The sequence below is a fragment of the Electrona antarctica genome, assembly GCF_951216825.1.
Source record: "Electrona antarctica genome assembly, chromosome: 17".
NCBI lineage: Eukaryota > Metazoa > Chordata > Actinopteri > Myctophiformes > Myctophidae > Electrona > Electrona antarctica.
In genome coordinates this window covers 10,986,700-11,010,949 of record NC_136798.1, presented here as the reverse complement: position 1 = coordinate 11,010,949, position 24,250 = coordinate 10,986,700, and the positions used below count along the sequence as shown (strand labels likewise).

The 24,250-nt window shown below is 45.7% G+C and overlaps 1 protein-coding gene across 1 annotated transcript in view; it reads right to left on the bottom strand.

Annotated features, from left to right (window-relative positions):
• The window catches only part of fut8b (fucosyltransferase 8b (alpha (1,6) fucosyltransferase)), a 95,414-nt gene that overhangs the window by 26,659 nt on the left and 44,505 nt on the right, over positions 1–24,250 (bottom strand). The window contains exons 2-5 of the mRNA XM_079526923.1: positions 19,015–19,745; positions 9,865–9,983; positions 8,658–8,820; positions 1,621–1,735 (exon numbers count right to left, since the gene is read on the bottom strand). Of these exons, the coding sequence (XP_079383049.1) occupies positions 1,621–1,735; positions 8,658–8,820; positions 9,865–9,983; positions 19,015–19,217 (600 nt within the window). The 5' untranslated portion in view covers positions 19,218–19,745. The remainder of the gene's footprint in view (positions 1–1,620; positions 1,736–8,657; positions 8,821–9,864; positions 9,984–19,014; positions 19,746–24,250) is intronic.

The following is a 24,250-nucleotide window of genomic DNA, read 5'->3' as shown; positions in this document are numbered from 1 at the left end:
CAATATCGTTGCTGTTGGGCAGAAACCTCTTATCTCCGTATATTAACTTTTTGTGTTTTTGTTTAGTAAATTAATGTCCGACCTACTTCATCATATTACAGGCGTCACACAAAAGCATCAAAAGTAGCATATCTACAAGCTTAAAATGCTGCGTGAAGCACCCCCCTTTTTGAGCTTGTAGACCTGCTACCTTAGCTATTTTTGACATTTGAATCCTGAATTTGAGGTTTTCGCTCGACAGAGACAATATACTGTATGTGTGGGAGAGTGTACTGTTTTTTTTTTGTTTTTTTTGTCAATTATCTAATGTAATCCTGGGCGCTAAAATTCCTCTGCCAACCTGGGGGGGGGGGGGGGGGGGGGCAGCGGACTGACCTCATGCCTCTCAAATAGTCAGCTCCCCCCATTGCAAAATGGCTTCTAAAAATGTAAATAAAGCAAAAATAGTTTATCTACAAGCAAAAAAAAAAAAAGACAAAAACAGGGATGCCAGATTAAGTGTAATAGTAAGTAAGGGATGCCAGGTGAGAATATGAATTGAATTTGTGTGTGTATGTGTGTGTGTGTGCGCGCGCGCGCGTGCGTGCGTGCGTGCGTGCGTGCGTGCGTGCGTGCGTGCGTGCGTGCGTGCGTGCGTGCGTGCGTGCGTGCGAGCGTATTGTGTGTGGAGGATATTGATTAGAAGACATCTTCTGACTCTGTGATCACATTCTCACCTGCTCCGCTTCCGAGCTGACAGTTATGACTGGTGCAAATTAGACAAGCAGGCGTGTGAGTGCACATTGGTGCCACGTGCACCTGAGGACAGACAGTTCACACTAATGCTCGCTATGCAGTATGTGTGTGTGTGTGTGTGTGGGGGGGGGACTGCTGGAGAGGTAGGAGTCGAGTGTGGGTGGACAGTTGTATGTGTACGTGCACAAAATGTGTATGTTTGTGTGCAGAGTGGAGAAAGGAAAGGGCAGGTATCGTGTGGGTGGACAGTTGTCAACCCTCTTGTTTGCGTGATTGTGTGTGTGTTTGTTTTGTGTACTTACACACAGTATGCGTGTGAATCTCTTGTCTGTATGAATTTATTGTTGCGACCGCAGTTCGCATTTACTATGAACCTGCATCTCCCGTCCGACAGTTAGTTAGTAACCCCACTCCTCTATATATGGTCATGCCTCGTGACATCACGCCTCCATATACAGTATGGTCACGCCTTGTGACATCACGCCTCATGACACGTCACGCCACCATATATGGCCATCTCCATATATGAAGATCACAACACTGACCTCATCTAACCCTGGATAACCATACATGGAGAAGACTGGATCATCACCTAGATCTGAATATATATGGAACCGGCCAACAACTCTACATCTGACCTCAAACATCAAACCCTTAGATCTCCATATATGGCGAGCGCCAGCGCTCGCCCAGCAGTCTGCCATCACCCAGGTGGATGCGTGCACGCAAGACACGCTCCATATATGGCCAGTACAGAATTAATTACATAAGTTGATCTGACCCCCATGCCAAAGCGCCAGCGCTCGCCCAGCAGTCTGCCGTCTTACTGGTATATGTGCGTGTGTGTGCGCGTGCGTGCGTGTGTGTAGGAGGTTCTTTCGGTACCTGTAGGTAGGTGATTCGATTCTGGACCAGATCCGATAAGTCCTTGGCCTCCTTTTCTCTCCATTCTCCAATTCCGTCAGCCTGGCTGAGGTAGTACAAGTCTGTCATGATGGACCTGCAGACGCACACGCACAGACACACACACACACACATATTACTATACATCGACATTTTACGACAGCATTGTAAATAGATGAAAATAGCCCAAATAATTGCAGGTGTGACATCGCCGCATAACTACAGTTAAGTATAAATCAGGTGCTCAACGATTGTATTACATTACTTATGGAATATATTTGAATATCTACTGGACTCATTTCCATTCTGTCTGAATAAACCAGTCCAAGGAGGTTTTGCATCAGGTTTGTGGGTTTCATGACATTTGGTGCACATACTTTATGAACCGTCAACAAACAGGCTTTAATTCGGACCCAACATTTACACATTTTCAACATAAGCTACAATTACAATCAGATGTTGTGACACCAATTGAAATATGGATGCATCATATAGTGTAGCCACTACTGCAGAGACTGCAGAGGCTTGATATTTATGTGTTTTTTTCCCCGGACAGGCCTGTCATCTGGATGTTGTTGCCAGCAGAAACTTTTCTGAAACATGTTTGTTGCTGCCAAAGATCTGCTAAAACTTCTGCTATGAACATCCCAAGGGCTGCCATTGGTTCACACTCACATGCACTCACATGCACACACACACACACACACACACACACACACACACACACACACACACACACACACACACACACACACACACACACACACACACACACACACACACACACACACACACACACACACACACACACACACACACTATTACTCACTTACTTGACCCTAATCAGTCACATCCTGTATGAGTGACTCTTTGTATGTGCATAACACATCAGTAACACAAGAGAACACACACACGTACACGCACGCACGGCTGATAACATAACAGGCTGTGTATCCCATTCAAGCTATGGCTACTAGATGATCATCATTACTCATAGTTGTATGTGAAGCCACACACAGTGTGTGTGTGTGTGTGTGTGTGTGTGTGTGTGCGTGCGTGTGGATGTCAGACAGGGGAGCCATCACCCAGCACATCTGTGGGAAGGAAACCCAAACCTCACCACCCACAAAACTACGTTAAAGGGAATCAACAGACAGCCCCTGAGGGCTCTGACAGAGAAAGAAGTGGAGGCAACCTTAATGTATAGAGTGTGTATGTGTGTTCATCCATATGTGTATATGCATACAGTAGTGTGTGTGTGTGTGTGTGTGTGTGTGTGTGTGTGTGTGTGTGTGTGTGTGTGTGTGTGTGTGTGTGGCTTGGCAGGAGCTGCAGTCATTGTGGCAGTGCGCTTAGCTGCTGCGTTGCACAATGGCCATACAGGTTACCCTGCTCCAATGGACCGACTGCTAAGCAATCGGTTGGGCTGATAAAAACAGCCTGTATTTATTTTGTTGAAACAGTGTGCATATCTTTGCGGTGCATACTGCAGGCTATGTTGATGAGAACAGGACGAGATGTTGGGGCTCTGGTTCCCAAAATCATCAGATTATTTAATGTGAAAAATACGTGATATTCTGATGAAATTGTAAACGGGCGAGTTGCCAAAATCATGCGTTGGGAGGGCTTAGCGATTTGTCTATTGGAGGCAGTGCTGGAATTTGTACTCGGATGTTTTACTTGAGTCAAATAGCAATACCACAAATATACAAAAACTCTGTTACAGTAAAATTCTAGCATTCAAATTCAAGAGAAAGGAGAGACACCCGCACACCGCCACTTACCAGGTTCAAGAGCATTTATTTTTAAAGAGCAGAGAGCAACGTTTTGGTCTTGCGACCTTCCTCAGGCCTGAGGAAGGTTACTCTCTCTCTCTCTTTAAAAAGAAATGCTCTTGAACCTGGCAAGTGGCGGTGGTGTGCGGGTGTGCCTCCTTTCTCCTACGTTGTATGCCTCGTCACCATCGCACCTGCTCCAAATTGTCTACCGGGTGTGCGGAAGTCATCTCTCTATAAATATTAAAATAAAATAAAATGGAAATACACGGTTATGCAGCCAGTCAACAGCATGCATCCAGTGAGGGTGGGGTGTGAGAAGAGGACAATAGACACTACTGCCCTATACCTTCTCTCATCTCTACGGCCTGCAGTCACGCATCGTATGCCATTCAGGACAATGGACCTTAGAGCAGTGGCTCTAAACCTTTTCTGGAGCAGGGCCCATTTGAAAGTCTCTTTTTAATATTATTGTTATATTATCATTAAAATCTTGCCAATTATTTGGGGGCCCACTTGTAATGGTAGTAATATGGCAGTGTTTTATAAAAAATATAAATATCGGATCAGGAAAAATCGGTATCGGCAGATACTCAATATCAAATGATCGGATCGGGAGTAAAAACGTGATCGGGACATCCCTACTATGACATCATTCAGAGGTTTGGGCGGGTGGTAACCGTCCTAATTCTGTTTGTTCGGTGCCGCCGAGATGTTGTGACATCGGTGTTCAGCCTCATGAACCCATTTTGACCTGAAATCAGATTCTGAAAATGTCTTCTACATCCTGTCAGTTTTCTGAAAAAGCTATGTTTCTATGTCAGTGGTTCTTCGATTTTTCAAAAATAGCAGACCTGCTATTTTTCAATAGCTAAATTATAACATGCTTAAAACACCAAAAGGGGTTCCCGCCCAAAATGGGTTAATTAATTAATTCAGCCCAGCTTCAAGTTCATTCTGTGGGGGAAAACTGCGGTAGTTTGGAAGAGACACAAGCCAACTTCCAGGAGGAACAAACACCTCTGAAATCTGTGTCTAGTGACCATTCATGAACACAATAGGCATCCTATTGCTAGGAAGAGAAAACCTCTGTACCTCCGGCACAAATTCCCCACAGTGCGTCACGAGTGCAATATCCAGGTATTAATTTAACCATCTGTTCCAATTCCAGCAGTGCTGCTGGCTGTAGTGTTGCCTATACACACTGCTTTGGACGAACGTTTATAAATAAAATGCCAAATAACGAGCAATCTGTACTTCTCCATCTGGGGACAGAGTGGAGAGCCGTTCCGACCACCGCACCGCGGTTATGTGTTCAACTGAGCCGTTCCGACCACCGCACCGCGGTTATGTGTTCAACTGTGTATATAAAACATATACCCTATCGATCGCGTGTGTTTATGCTTATGTATTGAAATGATAAAAATCGCCTTTGTCTTTTTGTGCTCTGGGTCTCCCAAGGGTGTCCCGTTCCCTTAGGGAGTGTGAATTTGAAAACAAAAGGGGCTGTATATTCATTATACATTATATTATATTAATATTAATCAATATTAAACAACTGTGTGAAATACTTATTGGCAAAAAAAGAAAATAAACTTCTGCTGTAAGTGAAGACATGGGTGCGTGACTTCCATTTTCTATCATGTTGCACTGGTTGCCTGCTCCTATACGCACCTGTCCCAGTAGGTGTGCAAAAGGACTTTTCTCACAAAGTATATTTATTGGCTAAAATTAATAGTTTGTTTAAAAACAAGCTGCGACAGTCCAGCAAAGTGTTTCTCTCTCAAGTTCTCCCTCGCCTATCCGTCCCCAGCCAGTGCGCATTAAAAAAACGGGGGCTTTATAATTGCAGTTAGAGTACCTTGTCCTAAATTGACATACAATGTGTGTCCATTTGGCTACGTTTGTACACTCTTTGAGTTAGAAATGGATAAACAAACCCAGCATTTTAGAGTGTACAGTATCTACTTTCACAGGAGGAATGAAACGGGCCCAGCATGGCAGTGTTGGTGTCATGTTAGTGCCACGCTGTGCCCGTTAAGCTGCCAGGGGAATGAGATCTCTTAACCCATGACATTATCACAGTGTACTGCATCACACCATCCACACTGTCCTCATCCATCCTGGGGAATAAAGCCAGTTTGTCTTTGGGCTATACATATATACTTTACGATTTTGAAAAACAAATAAAAATTTGAATTATAAAAAATAAAAAAAAATGTCTGATTCATAAAATCATGACATCTGGAAAGTATCATTATAGAGGTTGAAATGTCCTGAAAAGTGAAAACAAGGCCAAATAAGGAGAATCTGTAAAAAAGTTTAAAAAAAAAGAAAAAAAAGCTACCTACTCAGCTGAAAAAACAACATAGTGCACATAGACTAATATGAATGTGTGATAACCACTGAATAAAGCCAATTAGAATAGGGTCTTCACAGTATTGCCAAAATTGTTTCAGAAACAATGTCAGCCCAATTTTTAGGATTTACTACCCCTGGGGACATGCTGTAATTGATGCAAGCTTTGCTGATGCAGTTAAAAGATCATTTGCAAGTCACATATAATGGCATAATAATAAGGATGATAATGTTAATGAAATAATGTACGAGGGCCATGCAATTTGAAACATACTGTACACAAAATCACATTGATTTCCATTAGCGAGGATGTTTTTCAATGACCTACTTTTTTCACCCTTTTTTCCTGTTTTTCTATTTTCAACACACAAACTTTTATTCCGACATCAATAACATTTAACCCGAGCAACGGAGCGACTTTTCCTCCGATGAAACACAGTATTTCAACGCTCAACGTTCTGTGAAAGTGTATGGCGTGAGGAATCCGCCAGTGGATAGCCGCTCAAACAGCCAGGGCTGAGACAATGGAGCATGTTAAGCCACTTCAGCAGGATTACAATGGAACACTTGGCCAACTGACACCAAGCATTTCTTCCCTCACTTGCGTGGAGGCCAGCCAACCAGCTGGCAGCATGGGTGTGGCCATGACCTTTGCCTTTTCCTCCTCCGGCAACCCCTGTTGTTACGTACTGTACTGCTGTGAGCACTTTGTTTATGTCGTTATTGATTTATTCTCTTAACTTTATTTGAACCTCCTTACTGTACATTCAATTATGTACATATTGACGCTGGGTTTGCTTTATGCCTAATTCAATCATTCAATATCCTTTTAGATGGCCTGATGTGTCTCACTTGATGTTCGGGGAGTGTCGGTTGGGATTACTTGTCTAGGGTCTGTCTGTTTGGGCTCAGTTGGGGCCACTGCTAGGGTCTGTCTGTTTGGGCTCAGGTGGGGCCACTGCTAGGGTCTGTCTGTTTGGGCTCAGTTGGGGCCACTGCTAGGGTCTGTCTGTTTGGGCTCAGGTGGGGCCACTGCTAGGGTCTGTCTGTTTGGGCTCAGGTGGGGCCACTGCTAGGGTCTGTCTGTTTGGGCTCAGTTGGGGCCACTGCTAGGGTCTGTCTGTTTGGGCTCAGGTGGGGCCACTGCTAGGGTCTGTCTGTTTGGGCTCAGGTGGGGCCACTGCTAGGGTCTGTCTGTTTGGGCTCAGGTGGGGCCACTGCTAGGGTCTGTCTGTTTGGGCTCAGTTGGGGCCACTGCTAGGGTCTGTCTGTTTGGGCTCAGGTGGGGCCACTGCTAGGACGTCCAGTTGGTGCAGGTTAAAGTTCCTGCCCACCACCGTGGAGCATAGTCTTCACGGTGCATTCGGCTTGACCCGGGCGCTCCAACGACCACAATGGGCCGTGTTAACCATGTACCTCCGTCCACATGCATTACGGCCTCCTCCTAGTGAGGCTCTTCACAGATTTGTGGCTGTCTTCACCCTCCCGATAAATAACTTTATTTTAACTTATTATTATTTTTTAATTGTATTTAAATATTTGTTTAATCATCATCATCATCATGTGCTTTCTTTTGTGACTTCATGCTCTGTCTTATCATTAATGCTTCATGTTTTGTGGTTAGGGTTAGCACATTAAATTGCCTTGTTGAAATGTGCATTCCTTTCTTTAATAGTCTATGTGGGAAAGTACATAGACTATTAAAGAAAGGAAAGTACATTTAGAGTTGTATACCTATTGTACTTGTTGTGAACGTCCCTTTTTTATGTAGGGAAAGATGGGGTAAAATCTGTCATTTTTACACACTGCACGCTCCAACACCAGCAAACATTCCTCTATATTTTACCGACAGTAACATGCCCTGTAAAAAATACTGTTACGGTTACTGCAGTCTTGGGCACATTTATTTCTTTGTGGAAAATGAGTTTTCTTGCTGTATTCTACTCTTTTTAATTAAACGCTGCGGCCCTTGAGCCTTTGCTTCTGTGCTCTTTGGCCCAAGTCCAGCTAGAACCTATTGGTGGTCTACATCCATGACTAAATTACTAAATAATGACGACATTGGATCCATCATTACACAGGTTATTTTAGCTCTTTTCCTGAAAAGTTACGGTTTTGGACTGGACTCGTGAGGTTTCCACCCGACAGAGCATGTTAGATGTATCCCACCTTTGACAAGTGAAAATTAGGAACAACGTTTTGGTGTGAAGAAGGCAATGCATAAATGGATTAGACACATCTTTTACCATGGTGTAAATTGGCTATCAACATTACAAATGTTCTGTGTTAACAATTATAGGACGTCATCCTGGAAAGTTGTCCCAGCTCACTCGGTCTTACATTAGTAAAAATAGAACATTAATTCTAACTAAAACTAAAGATTCTCATTACAGGCAGATTGCTTTCACTTTCTTAGCGTGATCAAAGTTTACGCTTTTTTTCTTCTTTTGTAACTTTATTTAACCCATTTTGACCTGAGATCAGATTCTAAAAATGTCTTCTACATCCTGACAGTTTTCTGAAAAAGCTGTTTCTATGTCAGTCGTTCTTCAAAAATAGCAGACCTACAAGCTCATAGCGCGCCACTCTGTGGCACGCTATGACCTTGTAGATCTGCTATTTTTCAATAGCTAAAGCATAACATAATGCTAACACCAAAAGGGGTTCACGCCCAAAATGGGTTAATAATAATAGTAATGGGCAAGTTTAATTGGTTACATTCACAAAAAAGAGCCATTTGCTTGCAACGGACCCACCGCTATAAATAATGAATACCCAATGCCACAAATTGGAAACTGGGTTGTTGTAAAGTGGAACTTTTCCACTTTGATGGGACATTTGTGTGTGGCTTGTGCTGATGCCCGAAGGCGCTGCATGTGTGCCAACCTCTCCTGATGTCCCAGGTCCTGGAGCAATGTGTCTGCGTACTTCTGCCTCTCGCCAGCCTCCACGGTGGCCAGCTTCTTCGCCTCGCTGCGCACAAAATACCAGAGCTCTTTGACGCCATTCTCCACCCTCCTTCGCAGCTCTTCTTGATTGGGACCGGGGCCTGCGGGGGTTTAGGTAACAGGAGAGGACAACCATGAAACCTTACAAAGACGCACCAAAGAAGGAGGCACTTGAGGTACAACAGTGACCTACAAATGGAATCACTGAAACCAGAACTTTATATCCTCAAAGCAGCTTCAAAGTAGACTAGAGAGGAAGAAGAATGTGGAGCATGGGAACACGACAGCTTGTTTACGTGACTGCTACAGTGCTGTGACCTATTGGCATTAGTGATGGCTTCGGGATGTGGCCATTAAAATATTTCTCATTCTCCATTTGAGTTTGGGTGTTACATTGACCTCATTAAGGAACATTTGATGGCTGTTTTCGTGGCTCTTGGCTCTCTTTCATGTGTTGTTTTTTTTGTCACAATGTTCTGACAACAGGACGGAACTCTACACCCCGCCCCAGCTGAACAATGTCGAGCGACCCATGTGGTTAGCTCTAGTTTCTGTTGAAAACAAAAAACACTAGGAAAGGAGCGATGGCCTGAAATGAGAGGAGGACGAGGAAAAACACTTTTTTAACCTTATCTCACACTCTTTCTTCTCTTCTTGCTTTTCTCTCTTGTTCTCTCTGTGGAAAACACTGGCGGGTATTTTTAGCATTTTCTTCCCCTGCGGCAAAGATGGAAAGGCTGACCCTGTGCTACCCTGCCCGCTCACTTGTCCTTCTTATTTTCCATTCTCTCTCTCTCTTTCCTCCATTCTGCCAGCGGGGCATTCACACCCGCTTCCATTCCATTCACACGTTGCAACCCGCAAAACCTGACAGCTTTCCCTGCCCATATAACCCACGAGTTAGAGTGGCACACAAACACACACACAATCATCATGGCGTGTCATCGTCGCTGCTAGCTAGCCTACAATTAGCGTGAACACACAGGTGAAAATGTCCCCACCTCCACCCTCGGCGGCTTTATGCCCATACGCAGCCAACCCCATACTACTGCCGCCCCCCTCAGTCCTCTCTACCGGGCTTGATGCTCCAAGCCTTCCCATGCCCTTCGAGGGGTGTGATTGTGATTGCCCCTTGTCCTGCTTACCATCCCCGGTGAGTCTCTGGAAGCTGTGGATCTGCTGTTTGGCTCTGGTCAGCTGGTCCTCCAGGGAGCGTAGTCTCCCTGCCGCCAGGGATCCGGCCTCCGCCTGGCCCTCTGGTATCCTGATGAGGAAGGAGAGAACAACAGAGAGAGAAGGAAGGGTGTAAATGTTGAGTGAGCATGACAGGAAAAGTCACAGGAGCATGTGCTACATAGAGCTACTATCGCCACGCATAATCTGGCATCTGCCATGCACTCATGCCGCTTTGGCCCGTCCTTTCTGAAAATATGTCAAGTTGCACAGAAAACATGTGGCTCGTAAACAACTAATTGCTGGATCATTCCTTGTCCCTTGTTTGTCAGTGAGCTCTTCTAACAGTGTTTGTGTAGCTACAGCATTTGTAGCCGACTTGATTAAATGTGAGCATGCATGACAGCACTCCGTGCTCACAAGCATAGTATTCGGTAATCTTAGTAAATATGCTGCTGAAAATCTTGCAAAGCCTAATTGCTAATTACAGTTTGAATGATGTTTGGGCCGCCTTTCAACCCATTTAATGTACTCCCCATAAACAGGATTCATTGTGAGCTATTCCCTAATGCGTATTTGTAAACTAATGACTGCTACAATGGTAGAGTTTCACAGGGTTTTTGTCCATTAGGACTCTGTGATGAATGGGAATCGGCGGCATGCACACGATTTGGTCTCAGTAAGTCGTTCATTAAATAGACCTTTGGCAACGAGTGAAATTAAGATGCACAGTCACAGAAACTCAGTCTCACGGAAAAGACCACTTCAGCCAAAGAAGTGAAAAAAATAAGACAAGACAATGGCACTACCCCTCTATACTGTACACAGGGCCATTAGGAATGGACTATATGCAAATGAACAGCAGCACTGGCATGGCACTACAAAGGCCATGCTAATGAGGGAGCAATATGCATACTCAATTTGCTCCCTGAGTGAGGAATGTCAGGCGAGCATGAAGGTCTTTTTTTTAAAGTCACATGCTTCTTGTTATCTATAAGTATTATTTATATTTATATTTCTATAGCTTATAAAAAACAATGCTTACTCTATAAGACAAGCGAGTGATACAGTAGTAGTGTGGATTAAAATTATGAATCCATTATATCAATCCAATGATAGTTGCAGACCTAATAATGTATTAGTATAATGCATATCAACGACTAGCAGGAAATAGGACAGCTGATATTTTAACTGCTGCATTATGTAACACTTTGTAATAGACAAGAGGAAACCCATCAATACATAAAGCTCATGTACGCTTGTTTCTATTCAAGGGTGAAATCTGAGGCATGTCCATTTCAATGGACTGACCTGGATCTTTACGAGACAGACCCAGCTGTACTCATCTTCTTCGTGCAAGCAGCCTCTCTCAATCCGTTCTCACCGCTCCAGACAATATCAGACAAGATCTCCCAATGGCCACACCCTGACCTGACAGTCACCCTATCAGACAGGAAGCAGGCCTTCTGCTTCGGTGACATAATTTCCCACGAGAGTTTTGTGACGGACGGTGAAGGTAATATGAAGAAGAGAAGAGACTTTCTTGACACGAGTGCAGAAAAGCGGTTCTACGTAGGGTAGATAATACCGGGGCCTTTCACCTGCATTAACCTGTGAGCACTGTTAGCATACTAATACAGGCTAATCAGCACAGACACGCCGCCGAGGCCTAGCTAACATGCTCCAAAGAGACATTTAAACGCCAACTGCCGAGACATCTGCCGGCACAGTCCAAACAAAAACATTTCCAACCAACAGACGCAGATATGAAGTGATTGCAAACATCCAGCGCAGCGGAATCAGAAGCCACAAACACAGGGGGAGTGGCGAACAGCACACAAAGGAATACACAAAAGATGATCTCTGGTGATGTGTCCAAAAGAACGTCAAAAAGTAAACGTTGAGACTTGACGAGGCGGCTGCATCTTTCCAATGAAACAGGAGAGGCATGAGAAATGTCACACTGTGAGGAGTGTGAGGTGGAGGAAAGGACGGAAAGAAAAGTTAATTCTGCCAAATGAAGGACAAGCTTGGAGTCTGCGGGTCACTGTGGCCCCTCAACCCTACGAACCCCCTGTGGCACTGGGTGCTGAGGTGGAAAGCAGCGGAAGCTTCCATGTGTAAGGCTGTTCCCTCAGAAGTGCTGACCCTGCTGCCCCGAACCACCCCCACCACCTCCCTCCCTCCCTCGACTCTCCTGCGCACCCTAACCCGTGGAGGGCACCCGGAGATCAGAGCTGGAAGGGGGGCGGTTTGGATAGCAGGGCAGTGAGGGCACAAGCGGAGGCTGGTTCTGCATACATATCTCTGTGGTAATATTCCACATACTTGTTGGTTGTTAGAACATCAAAGGAATCCCATAAACTGACCTGGGAAGCCATACATATGGATGGAAATGTAAAGTGTGCTGGGATCTGCAGATGAAAGTGGGAGACATAAATGCAATTTGCCTTTACATGAAGCAGGGACATTGATTAAGGATCTATGTCGTGTGTGTGTGTGTGTGTGTGTGTGTGTGTGTGTGTGTGTGTGTGTGTGTGTGTGTGTGTGTGTGTGTGTGTGTGTGTGTGTGTGTGTGCGACGTGCGTGCGTGCGTGCGTGCGTGCGTGTGTGTGTATGCGTGTGCGTGTGTGTGTGTGTGTGCGACTGTGCGTACATGCATTTGTTCATGCTTGTGGGTCACGGCACTGTGGTTTTATAAGATGTAAAGTGCACCACAAACAAGTCTAAGTGTTCCAGTCTTTCCTGGAAATTAAGCAAATACGGAAATGCATGAGCATTTGACTCCAATAAGTCAAGCTAATAAACAGCAGGAAATAGCAGCTTGGAAGAGGTGTACTGTGTATTGTGTAAACACTTGAACAAGCTGCATTAAACCTAAATGAAAACCTATTTGTTAGGCAGAGGTGAGCAGATAAGCTCCAAAACAAGAGAGAGAGAGAGAGAGAGAGAGAGAACTGGATAGTTGAAATATCCCAGAGGGCAAAACACTTCTCTGCATTTGACCCATCCTATTAGGAGCATTGTGCTTGTCCATGTGAGCGCACACTCCGCAAAGGGAGCAATTAGGGATCGAACCGTGGGTCGTCCGATTCCCAGACGGCTGCTCTACCTCCTGAGCCAATGGCACCCAATGAAGAATGACAGATGATGACAATAAGTGACACTGTAATCATTATACCTGTATATACAGTACACACAATGCACTATTGTCGTGTGAATAACGCTACATGTTGCACTATGTACATTGGGACTGTTACTACGTACTACTTAACTGTGCAAACATTAACAGCCCACTCACCCAGGCAAGGGTGGCCTGATAGTGACTCTAAGTGGTGCTTGCATGCCTTAATGCCTTTAGCGCGTCCACAGTGCCGGCAGCTCTGTCCTGAGCCCAGCTTGACAGAGATGTCCTGCCCAAAGACAGCTTCCACAATGGGGCTAGTGTGTGTGGCAGCAGGACCTCCCTTGTCTGGACCTGAGAGACGGCCGGGTCGATGGGAGTTCAGGTCTGGAATCTGGATGTGCCAGTGGCATCTGCTCCATGGAGCCAAGCTGGGCTAATAGCATCACAGAGTAAAATGAGCCCTCGTGTGCTGTCCGTCACCTCGCCACAGGTAGAAAAAGTACTCAAAAGCAGTACCACAATGTAGCTCTGTTAGAAGTAAAAGTCTGGTAGTCAAAATGTTATTTATTTACCCGCTTTTTCTCTACAATTTAGTCAATTTCATTTCAAAACATTCAAGTATCAGAAGATGATGTAACCCAGTCACTCTGCATGTTAAACTAAAATGTCCAGTCATTTCTGAAAAAGACATAGGCCTAACCATTTTTTAATCATACTATCCTTGTTGATAATGATATAACATTATATTGTGATATAATATTATAGCAGCGGGTAGTCTACTTAGGCCTAGCAATTGATGGGACTTTACCGTTTTATATTAAAGCTCTGCTGGATTGGAATCCTGTAACATATAGGACACGCTCCAGTCACTGGCTTACACTAAGGGTTCCAAATAGAACTGGGGAAAACAGCCTTTTGTTTTAGTGCCCCAAGTGTCTGCAACTGTTTTTAAACATGTATTAGATCACATGGAAATGTTGCTGTTCCGTTTTGTCGTTTTTGTTTATTGCCACTGCAAATGAGGGAAACCTCAATGTCTCTCGAGAATAAATAAAGGTTTGAATGAAATTAATGAACCCGTAATTTGTAATAACAATCTAAGGCCTCACTCAGACCTTTACTGCATTGCTGTATGCTTGTTGGATGAATGTTGTGTAGTGTCATGGCCGCCCCAATGCATTTCCAATGGGAGTCACATGGTTTGACACAACATTTGTGTTGTGTGAGGGGGAGGGGCGCAGTCGAAACACAGCCGAAAGCCATACAACAAAATGTGGACTACAAACCATGTGACTTCCATTGGAAATGCATTGGGCCATGACACTACACAACATTCATCCAACAATCATACAGCAATGCAGTAAAGGTCTGAGTGAGGCCTTAGTCTACACAGTTACTTGTAACTAAAGTCTTCAAATAATTGTAGTGGAGTGAAAAGTACAATATTTTCCTCTGAGAAGTAGTGGAGTACAAAGTATTTAAAAGAAAAGCGCCTCAGAATTGTTCTTACAATTGAGTAAATGTACTTATGTTACTTTCCACCACTGTCACCTCAGGCACAGCAAGACAAGGGCCAGCTCGCCGTCCCATTCTCCAGACTCCGTGCTCTTCGACAAACAAGAACTACTGTTTGTTTACAGTGCATTTAGCCGACACTCCTATTATCCAAAGGGACAACAGCAGCAAGCTCAAGTTTAAATTGCTATGTTGTTGTCATAACAAGCAAGTGATTGTAATGGGGTAAAGCGACATGTGCGAAGACAATAAATGTAATGACTACTTCTGTGCGCCTTGAGTATATTGGAGCACGTGAATAGTGTTGCTAGGTAAAGGAACCGGTTCAAGGGGAGGGGAAATCCCTGAGCACGGTAGATGTTCTACAGTTGGGTGCCACCGATATTGTCCCTTATCATTTGACCCATTTAGGCCTGACCTCAAAATTTTAAAAAATCCTTCTAAATCCTCCAGTTTTCTGAAATATATTTTTTATATTTTCACGATTTTTCAAAAATAGCAGACCTACAAGCTCGTAGCGCGCCACTCGGTGGCGCGCTATGAGCTTGTAGATCTGCTATTTTTCAATAGCTAAATTATAACATAATGTTTAAAACACCAAAAGGGGTTCCCGCCCAAAATGGGTTAACTGTCCTTTTGCGCAGATCACGCAAACCTCAGCAAAAAGAAAAGGACAATATCGATGGCCTCCAACTGTACTTTCCAGAGATAAGGATAATGCCATGTGTGTAATGTGCATGTAACGAAAGTTGGCAATAGCATAATGCCTCATGCCTGGTTCCCATAGCGGAGGGGGGCAATCAGCAGGCCAGACCCATGAAAATATATGTTTCATATGTATAGAGTATATACACGCACGCACGCACGCACGCACCCCCCCCCCCCCCCTCTGGAGAAATGTCCTGCTATTCTTCAGAAACAATTGTTTTTCAGCTGCACCAATTGCTGGAGGGGTTTGTGTTGCTCCACCCTTCTCTTTACACCTCACAAAAGGTGTTCTAATGGATTCAAGTCAGGGGACATACAGTACTTGACTTGGTCAGGTAATAAGTTTTCACTTTTTTCTTCTTCAGAAACTCTTCTGTGACTTTGCCGTTGTGCTTTGGATCGTTATCACTCTGGAATATTCCACTACTGCAAGGCTTGAGTCGAGTAATTTTGTCAGCCAGTATTTTGGTATATCCGCAGGCATTCATGGTGCCATCTATAAATGTCATCTCCCCGTTCCCCAAAAACCTTTGACTCATGAAGCCCTTTGTCTCTAGAGTGGCGACGGTGTGTGCCAAGGTTGATCTCAGGCTAAATGCCCAGAAAACCGATGTTATCACCTACTGTATAACATCCATCTCTAGCAACAAGGCTAAGGCACTGTGCTGAAAGAAGTGTCAATGACTTCAAATACCTGGGCTCATGGGTCAACTCGACAGCACAAGACCTTAAATTGAGTAAGGCGCTCGCATGGAGGGCTCTGAGCGGTATGGCTATTGTGTGGAAGTGCAATCTTCCCTCAGCTTCTTCTCTCAAGCTGACTATAGAATCCATTTTCTGTGGATGCTAGACCCTGAAGCCTGCCCTCAGTGCCCTGCAGGTCCCTGGATAGGTGATACACCAAAGTGCTGTGTGCAGTATACTCAACATCAACCGGAACAAGCACGTTTGTTTGTTGCATCTGTATGGGCATTGGGCACGCATAGCTGGTAACCATCAGCGTTGAGCCAGAAGACCAGAATACTTCCCAGCCAAGAAACTGTAAGCTACACCTTCAGTAGACCCCATGTTGTTTTTACTTGGACAGACAAGGGAGCTGCTGTCATTTACATTCCTGTCCTGATTCCGTATTCAGATCCTGGCCGTGTACAGACAACACATAATTTACACATAAGGCATTATCACAGCCTTTGGCAATTGCCCTGTGTCATTTCGCACGCAGGCACACACACACGCGCGCCTTTGGCAATTGCCCTGTGTCATTTCTCACACACGTGCCTTTGGCAATTGCCCCGTGTCATTTCTCACACACGTGCCTTTGGCAATTGCCCCGTGTCATCACGCACGCACGCACGCACGCGCGCACGCACGCACGCACACACACACACACACACACACACACACACACACACACACACACACACACACACACACACACACACACACACACACACACACACACACACACACACACACACACACACACACACACACACACACACACACACAAAGACAATGTCATCACATTGTATGGTTGTGCCTCCTGGCAGAGATCTGTGCTTCAATGAGCGCACCTCCCGGGTTCTTCCTTCTCCCTGTCTGGACAAGCTGGCACTCACAAACAACACTTAGCATTTGTTTTACCTGCAGTGGGTAGCAGATGGGTGGGGTTTGTCGCATCAGGTCAGTTTAGCGTAACACAGCCTTGCAGGGACTGTCTACGCAGAAAAAAAACTAAAGTCCAAACTAACTCTGAAAAGTACTTTGAAATCCAATAATATGGCTGAGTTCTGGACCTGTGCCATGTGGCGTTCTGTGCAGCTCATCTCCTTCAGCCTCACCATCCTCATCTACCACTCCCAACCCCCCAACCACTCTCTCTCTCTCAACTCTCAGCATGGTTGCAGTCCTCGATTCATCCATCATTCGTCCTCCTCGCCGCCTCCACTGCATCGCTCCTTGCCTCTCTACCATCCATCCCTCGTGCCTGGGGATCGATCGACACCTCATCGCTCAGGCCGGCTGTCACTCTCACCCGTCTCTCTCCCCCTCTTTCTCTCCGCTGTCACATGGTGGATTCGGTGTGTGTCATTCCTCTCGGCGGGGAGCATGCGGCGCCCTGCCTGAGGTGACTGACAGCAGAGCAGAGGGGCGTAGCCGGGGCGGGCTGCTCCGGTTCGACCCGACTCACACCTCTCATTAACGCTGCCCTGTGATTGGTGGGCCAGCCGGCCTGCTGTCTGTCGCTCAGATAAGTGACACTGAATCTGGACCGACTCCGCCGGCGATGTGCTTATCTCTGTACCAAACTGTAGGCTGATTGACTGACTGATTGAATTCATTTGACAATTTCACATTAGATGAATATCGACGGACGGTTGGCCCACAGCAGAAAAGAAAAAGCAACGGGATGTTAGGCCACCTCAATGGTGTTATACTGGGGTTCCTTTATGGAATCCAGGGGACAAGAGATGGCCTACAGATAATAGCTATTCAATCGTTATCGTTCAGTTCACAGTAAGGTCACTCGTACTATAAAGGCACATGCACAGCTTAATGTGTCAAATAAGATCTGACCTGCTACTGTACCACCATATTTTATACTAATATTATTCAAAAATATTCAATGCAATGTTCATGAAGGCTGCAACTCAACCGGTCTCAGAGGAGAGCGTATATATTATGCAGTACATGCTCTCTGTATACATCTGAAGGATCAGTGCGAAAGCCGTGCACGGGTAAACTGGGGCAGGCGCACAGCCCGGTGCGTTGTGTCGCCCGGTGAGCCCCGGTGGGACGATCCACTGGATGGGAGTCTGGCCCAGATCCACCACTCTGTCAGCAGATTGGTGGTGGAGTGAAGGGCAAAATGGAACAGGAGGAGGTGAAGAAGAAGAGTGAGAGAGTGAATGGGCGGAGGGAGAGGAGGGTATGGCAGTGAGAGGGGTGGGATGAACGGTTAAGGACCTTGGCTGGGGATGACGGACAGCTCCCTAACAGCCTCTTTGTGGCTATTAGAGCTCTGATGCACAGATAAGAGACATGACTGGAGGCCTCTCTTGGGCCTCATTTCTGAAAGACTCACATCACACACACAGTAGGCTACACACACACACACAAATAATCCCTCACAGTGTGGATGGTTTCCAAAGCTTAAAAACGCAACACGGCAGTTGGCTGCTTTTGGCATGCTGTACCGGATAATTCGCTAAACCTTAGTGGGGCCCGGGAAGGCCGTGCTGTTACGCCGCTACATCGCGACGCCCCCGGTAAACAACGGTGGAGGCCTCGGTCCCAAGCACATACAACGGCTGAATCCGCCACCAAGCCACAACCATGCGGGGAGCTGGGGACCCATCTGGACCCTAGCCATCCGAGGGCAGAACATGTTTTTTATCCCATGAATTCCACCTTTGTTTCCGAGCCAAATGCTGAATAATTACAAAAGCAAGGGACATTAATGGGAGACCAGCTGTCTTCACGCTGTATGGATGTACTGTACTGTATGTTTGCCTGCGTTGACGAGGGCCGCAGTTCAAAGTGAATTGAATAGAGCAGTAGCAGTCAGATCTAAAGCATTTGGTTACACACGAGAATATGGCGTACACACACACCCCCCTTCCTGTGCTGTGTTTTACCTGAGGGACTCAGCGCACGCACGCACGCACACGCGCACGCACACGCACACACACACACACACACACACACACACACACACACACACACACACACACACACACACACACACACACCTTCCTGTGCTGTGTTTTACCTGAGGGACTCAGCCATGCGCCGTAGGTCTTCATTCTGCTGTTTGAGTCTCTCCAGCTTGGCCAGAATCTTGGAGAGCTCTCGGCTGGATCGCTCTGGATGCTCGCTGTCTCTCACCAGGTGACCCCCAATGTAGAAAAGTAGCGTGCCCCAGGCCAGCAGCACCAGGGTAATCCAACGCCACGAACCTGCCCAGGGCCGCATGGTTCAACTGACAGTGCTCGATTCTCGGCCGGAACGCCCGCCCGCCCGCCCACCCCCCCCCACACCTCCCAGACCTCCCAGACTCCGAACTTCCCTGTCCTACGTGCGGCACACACGCTCTTGCGTGCCTCCGTCACAACAAGCGTGACAGCGTGTGCAACAGTGGCGCCCTTGCCATTGGCATGCTTGGCCCTGGTGTGGCAGATGAGTGGCTGATGTGTGTGTGTGTGTGTGTGTGTGTGTGGGGGGGGGGGGTGGGGGGGGGATGGGATGGGGTGACGGAGTTTCTCAGGTAAAGCTCGGTGTAGTAGAGTCACTTCTGGCCCGCATACTTAAGACATCGGTCTGAGCTGCACGCCCAGCCCACTGGAGGTCTTCGGACTTAATAGCCCTTCCCACTTCCGAGACGTGCGCTGAACGTGACTGGTAACTTTTTCCCCCGCCCGCCGATCTTGCCGCATCTCTCTGTGCTGTTGCCCCGTCACTTCCCGTCAGGCCCGCCTGTTTCTTCTACTCGAGTTGTAGCCTCTGTGAAAAAAAACAAAAACAAGGAAAGACAGGTATCAGGAGTCAGTCAAGTAGAAGGACTTTTGGTGGTATCACAAATCAGTTAGTTTGCCAGTCAGCCAAAGGGAAGCAAACAAACAAAACAGACACAAAAAATGTAGCCAGCTAGCGAACTTGACAACTCATATAAATCCTCTTCCTGCAGAGCTGTGCAGAGTCAGACATGCCTCAGACAATGCCCCACACACACACACACGTTTCCTCAATGTCTTGCATATGCAGTCATCATACAGTAACACACTTGTGTTCTCGGAAATGCACACACACACACACACACACACACACACACACACACACACACACACACACACACACACACACACACACACACACACACACACACACACACACACACACACACACACACACACACACACACACACACACACACACACACACACACACACACACTCTTCCGGCTAAATCTCTCACATATAGGCACACTCATATACCAACTTGTAGACATGAACATGAATGCTTCATCTTGCACTTGTGCTCGCGTACATCAATAACTGCCAAATGTATCCCCCGTGTTCGTCCTCTTTCCAAGAATCAATGAAAACGCATAGATACGAACTCACGGGGGGCATGTAGTGTACAACACATCTATCATCTGTTATTCCCACACCACACAACAGTCCTGCATCATTTTGTTTTTTTGTCTTATCTTTTGATTGATTGAATACCTTGTTAACAACATTGTTAACAGTACAGCAAAGGTTATGGTAGAAGGATAACACAACAAGCCTGGGTTTGTTTCCATTGGGGTCCATTGTCCTCAATTCATCAGTAATACATATATACCGGTAATATAATAAAGCACAATACAAATTCCAATACAAAATATTGGAATGAAACTCAGTAGTTTATTACATTGTATCAATATTGTAGATGGTATATTGTGAATCTGTCAGCAAGGACGTGCAGTCACAACGCGTTCCAAACTCCAACTTAAATGGGTTTGGGATCAGAGCCAAGTCCCCTGAGGAGACGTGCTGTCCTGTACGGGAGTATCCAGACGTAGAAACAGATGATGATATTATGATTATGATGATGAATGTGTCTGAGGCAATAATAATCAAAAACATTCCCATAAAAGCACAACATTTCATGAATTAAAAACAAATGTAATGGTGTTAATGGTGATTCCATGAATAAATAAAATAAGCAAATGTTTAAGAAGTAGGCTAGAGAAAATAACTGATCTACAAGCTCACAATGCAGCGCGAAGCGAAGCGTTGGGTGCCGGGCAAACGTCTAGTTTCTCTTGTGGGTCACAGGCTAAAAAGTTTGGGAACTAATGTGTTTGACAGCAACCCAACCTCCCCCCTCCCTCCCTTACCCCCTCGGGGTGAGGGAGGGGATCTGTCATTGAGCATGTTCCCCCCAGCCCCCACCCTGCCCAATGTGACATTGTCAAGGTGATTTGGTTGAGCTCAGTGGAACCGGAATGGAGCCAGGGTAGGTGGGGGGAATGGAGCCAGGGTAGGTGGGGGGAATGGAGCCAGGGTAGGTGGGCAACCAAATCCCTTGATCATCACTTCCTCCTTCATCCCCAAAAGCAACAAGCAGCAGGGGAGACAGGAGCGGACGTGTGCCAGCTTTATTAGCCAACCTTGGTCTGACGGATCAAGGATGGCAGGTGTGTCTGTGTTGGTGTGTGTATGCGTCTGTGTGTGTGTGTGTGTGTGTGTGTGTGTGTGTGTGTGTGTGTGTGTGTGTGTGTGTGTGTGTGAACTGTGTGTGTGCACGCGTGCATGACGGCATAGCGGTGTGTCTTGTTGTCCTCTCATTGTGTGTGTGCGTGTGTGCATACTGCATACGTGCGTGTCTGTGTGCGCGTGTGTCACGAATTCCACGTGCACTGTAAAGTCCAATGATTTAAGTGTACAAATGGACCTTTTACAGATCAATGTGGTATTTTCACACACTTCCGAATGGATAAAGGAACACTGAGCATTGTACCGTGTGCAACTTGTGGTTTACGTCCATCATTTAATCAATGGTAGGGGGGCCTTGTGTCCTCATGGATCTTGATTTCTTGCCGTAATGACGTGCAAGGCGAAGGAGATCGGTCCTCCAGAGGCCTGGGACGGCAGTGCGGCAGAAGTAGGTTAAGCGTACTCTGTACAGTACCTCACCATGTAGACCACGACAACGCAGATGGTATGTAGGACATAAATGGTGCCACATTCACTCTTAATACCACTGAAGAGGGCTTCAAGCGCGGCTGCCCAGAATACATCTGACGGGGTCGTGGAGACAATGCAAAGTTATAGCCATTCCTGTTGAACGGTATTTGATACACACGCTCAAAGCCGGCTCCCTGCTCCCTCGCCGGTGCCGCCGTTGTTGAGCTAACCCAAGCTGACACAAGGGTAGCTTCCTCTTTATGTATGCAGGATGCAGGGATATGCTGAGCTGTGTTTTATTATGGCAAATAGGCGCTTCGAGCGGGTAGCGCTGTGCCAGCTAATGCGCGACTGGGAGCTTACTAAAAGGCAGACTGAGAAACCGTTGTCATTGTGTGTGAGGAGTCGCCGTAGCCATAATGAGGTTTGTGTTCAGTAGACTAAAACTGATAAATATGAAGCCGTTTGGAGGGCGGTGGGCACCTGCTGCCAGTTATGATATCCCAAAGCAAATGCCAAACAAAATTCTAAGATAAACAGTGCTAGCTACTGTTGCGGTTATTGACATGCTCCTGAAATTGGCATACATTTGCAAAATGCCTAACATTGTGTACAGAAAATGATTGTATTTTCTAATTAATTTAACTTAAAGAAATTTCTCACACCATTATTTTGTATTTTATTTGTTGAGCAATATTTATAAATGTTGCTGTAGTGTAGTAGTAGTAGATTTCAGTTCATGAGCTTATTACAGGAATGTAAACAATACCAATTTCACCCACGCATACACCTTTTTGAGTTTTAGGCCAGCTGACATGAACAAAAATGAACATAAGGATCAATACCAGTAAGACGGCGAGAAGCGACCTCGCCCTAAAGGGCACGTGCACTGGCCAAACTGTATATGGAGCGTGTCTTGAGTTTACAGGGTTTGATGAGGTCAGATCAACATATGGAATGTCAGAACAGGTCAGCTCCATATATGGAGATCTAAGGGTGGCAGCGGTGGCAGTGTCTTGAATGTACAGGGTTTGATGAGGGCACAGGTAGGGCTGGGCCTTCATTTTCGGGCTGCCGGGCGCGGCTGCACAAATAACTTTGGGGCAGGCCCGTCTAGAGTTTAAACAGGTATGAGTCAAGTTATGAGTCAAAAGGGAGACATCGAAGAGGAAGGATGGATGGGGAAGGATCAACATATGGAATGTCAGAACATGTTCCGACATATATCTATATACTAATATTGATGACATCAGGGATCTCCATATATGGGCTTAATTGCGACAGCAGGCCACATTTACAATGATATGATCTCATGATGTTGGTGCACCATGATAAGAACAATAATCAATAATCATCTAACACTTAACCTGGCTCCATAAATAAGGAGTTACAATGGGGTTTGGATTTATACATTTGTCTAGCTTGGCAGGCTGGTGATTAGAGCACAGCGAGTAGCAGCTTTAGAAGATCCAGTGCTAGTTTAGCTCTTATAGCCTATTAGCTTAACTCACTAACGAATTAACTTATGAAGCTTAGTGATTATAGGCTCTAGTGTTGGGAGGATTCACAGAGCAGGTGAGGCTCTCTCACCAAAGTAATAATGAAGAATTGAAATAGTTTTACGTCTTTTTTCTCACTAAATTCTGGAGAGGAGTACTCTCAATATCGATAAGCAGTATCGGTATAGATCCATTCCATTTCTAACGGCACTCATCCCTATCCAAAATACAACATGTTTGCTAGCTGCTACATAGCTATAACACTATCTCATTTATCTATGTCACTAGCAGAATAACTACTGTAAGTGCATTTAAATCCCTGTGAGCTCAGGCTGAAGTGGCAAAGAGTGAAGAGACAGAACGCCTTAGATAGGATCCAGAGTGTACTTTCATGATTGATGCAGAGGTGAGGGTTACCGACTGTGTTGTTCCTCAGCTTTTGGAGAAATGAGGCCTGCGCCTGACTGAAAAGAAAATGACACTGTACTGCAATTTATTCCACTGATGAACTGCTGAAATGATCATACTAGCCGCCAGACTGAGTAGGCAATCTATAAGATTATTGCATTTTCTCGGGCTGACACCAACCCTCACTGACTCAAGATCTTGACTGGCGATGAATAGGGCTATATAATTAATGGAAAATTATAATGACATTTAAATAGATAGATAAAAGTCCCTGCTGGGGCAGAATCATTTGAAGTTGGACCGTGCCACAGACTTGCTGACAGTGAATGTTTTAGAGAAGTTCTCTATAATAATGTGTATTTTTTTCTTTCCCCATTATACTCTCTTTTCGTACCCACACACCCAGCCCCCACTCAGACCCACTGGA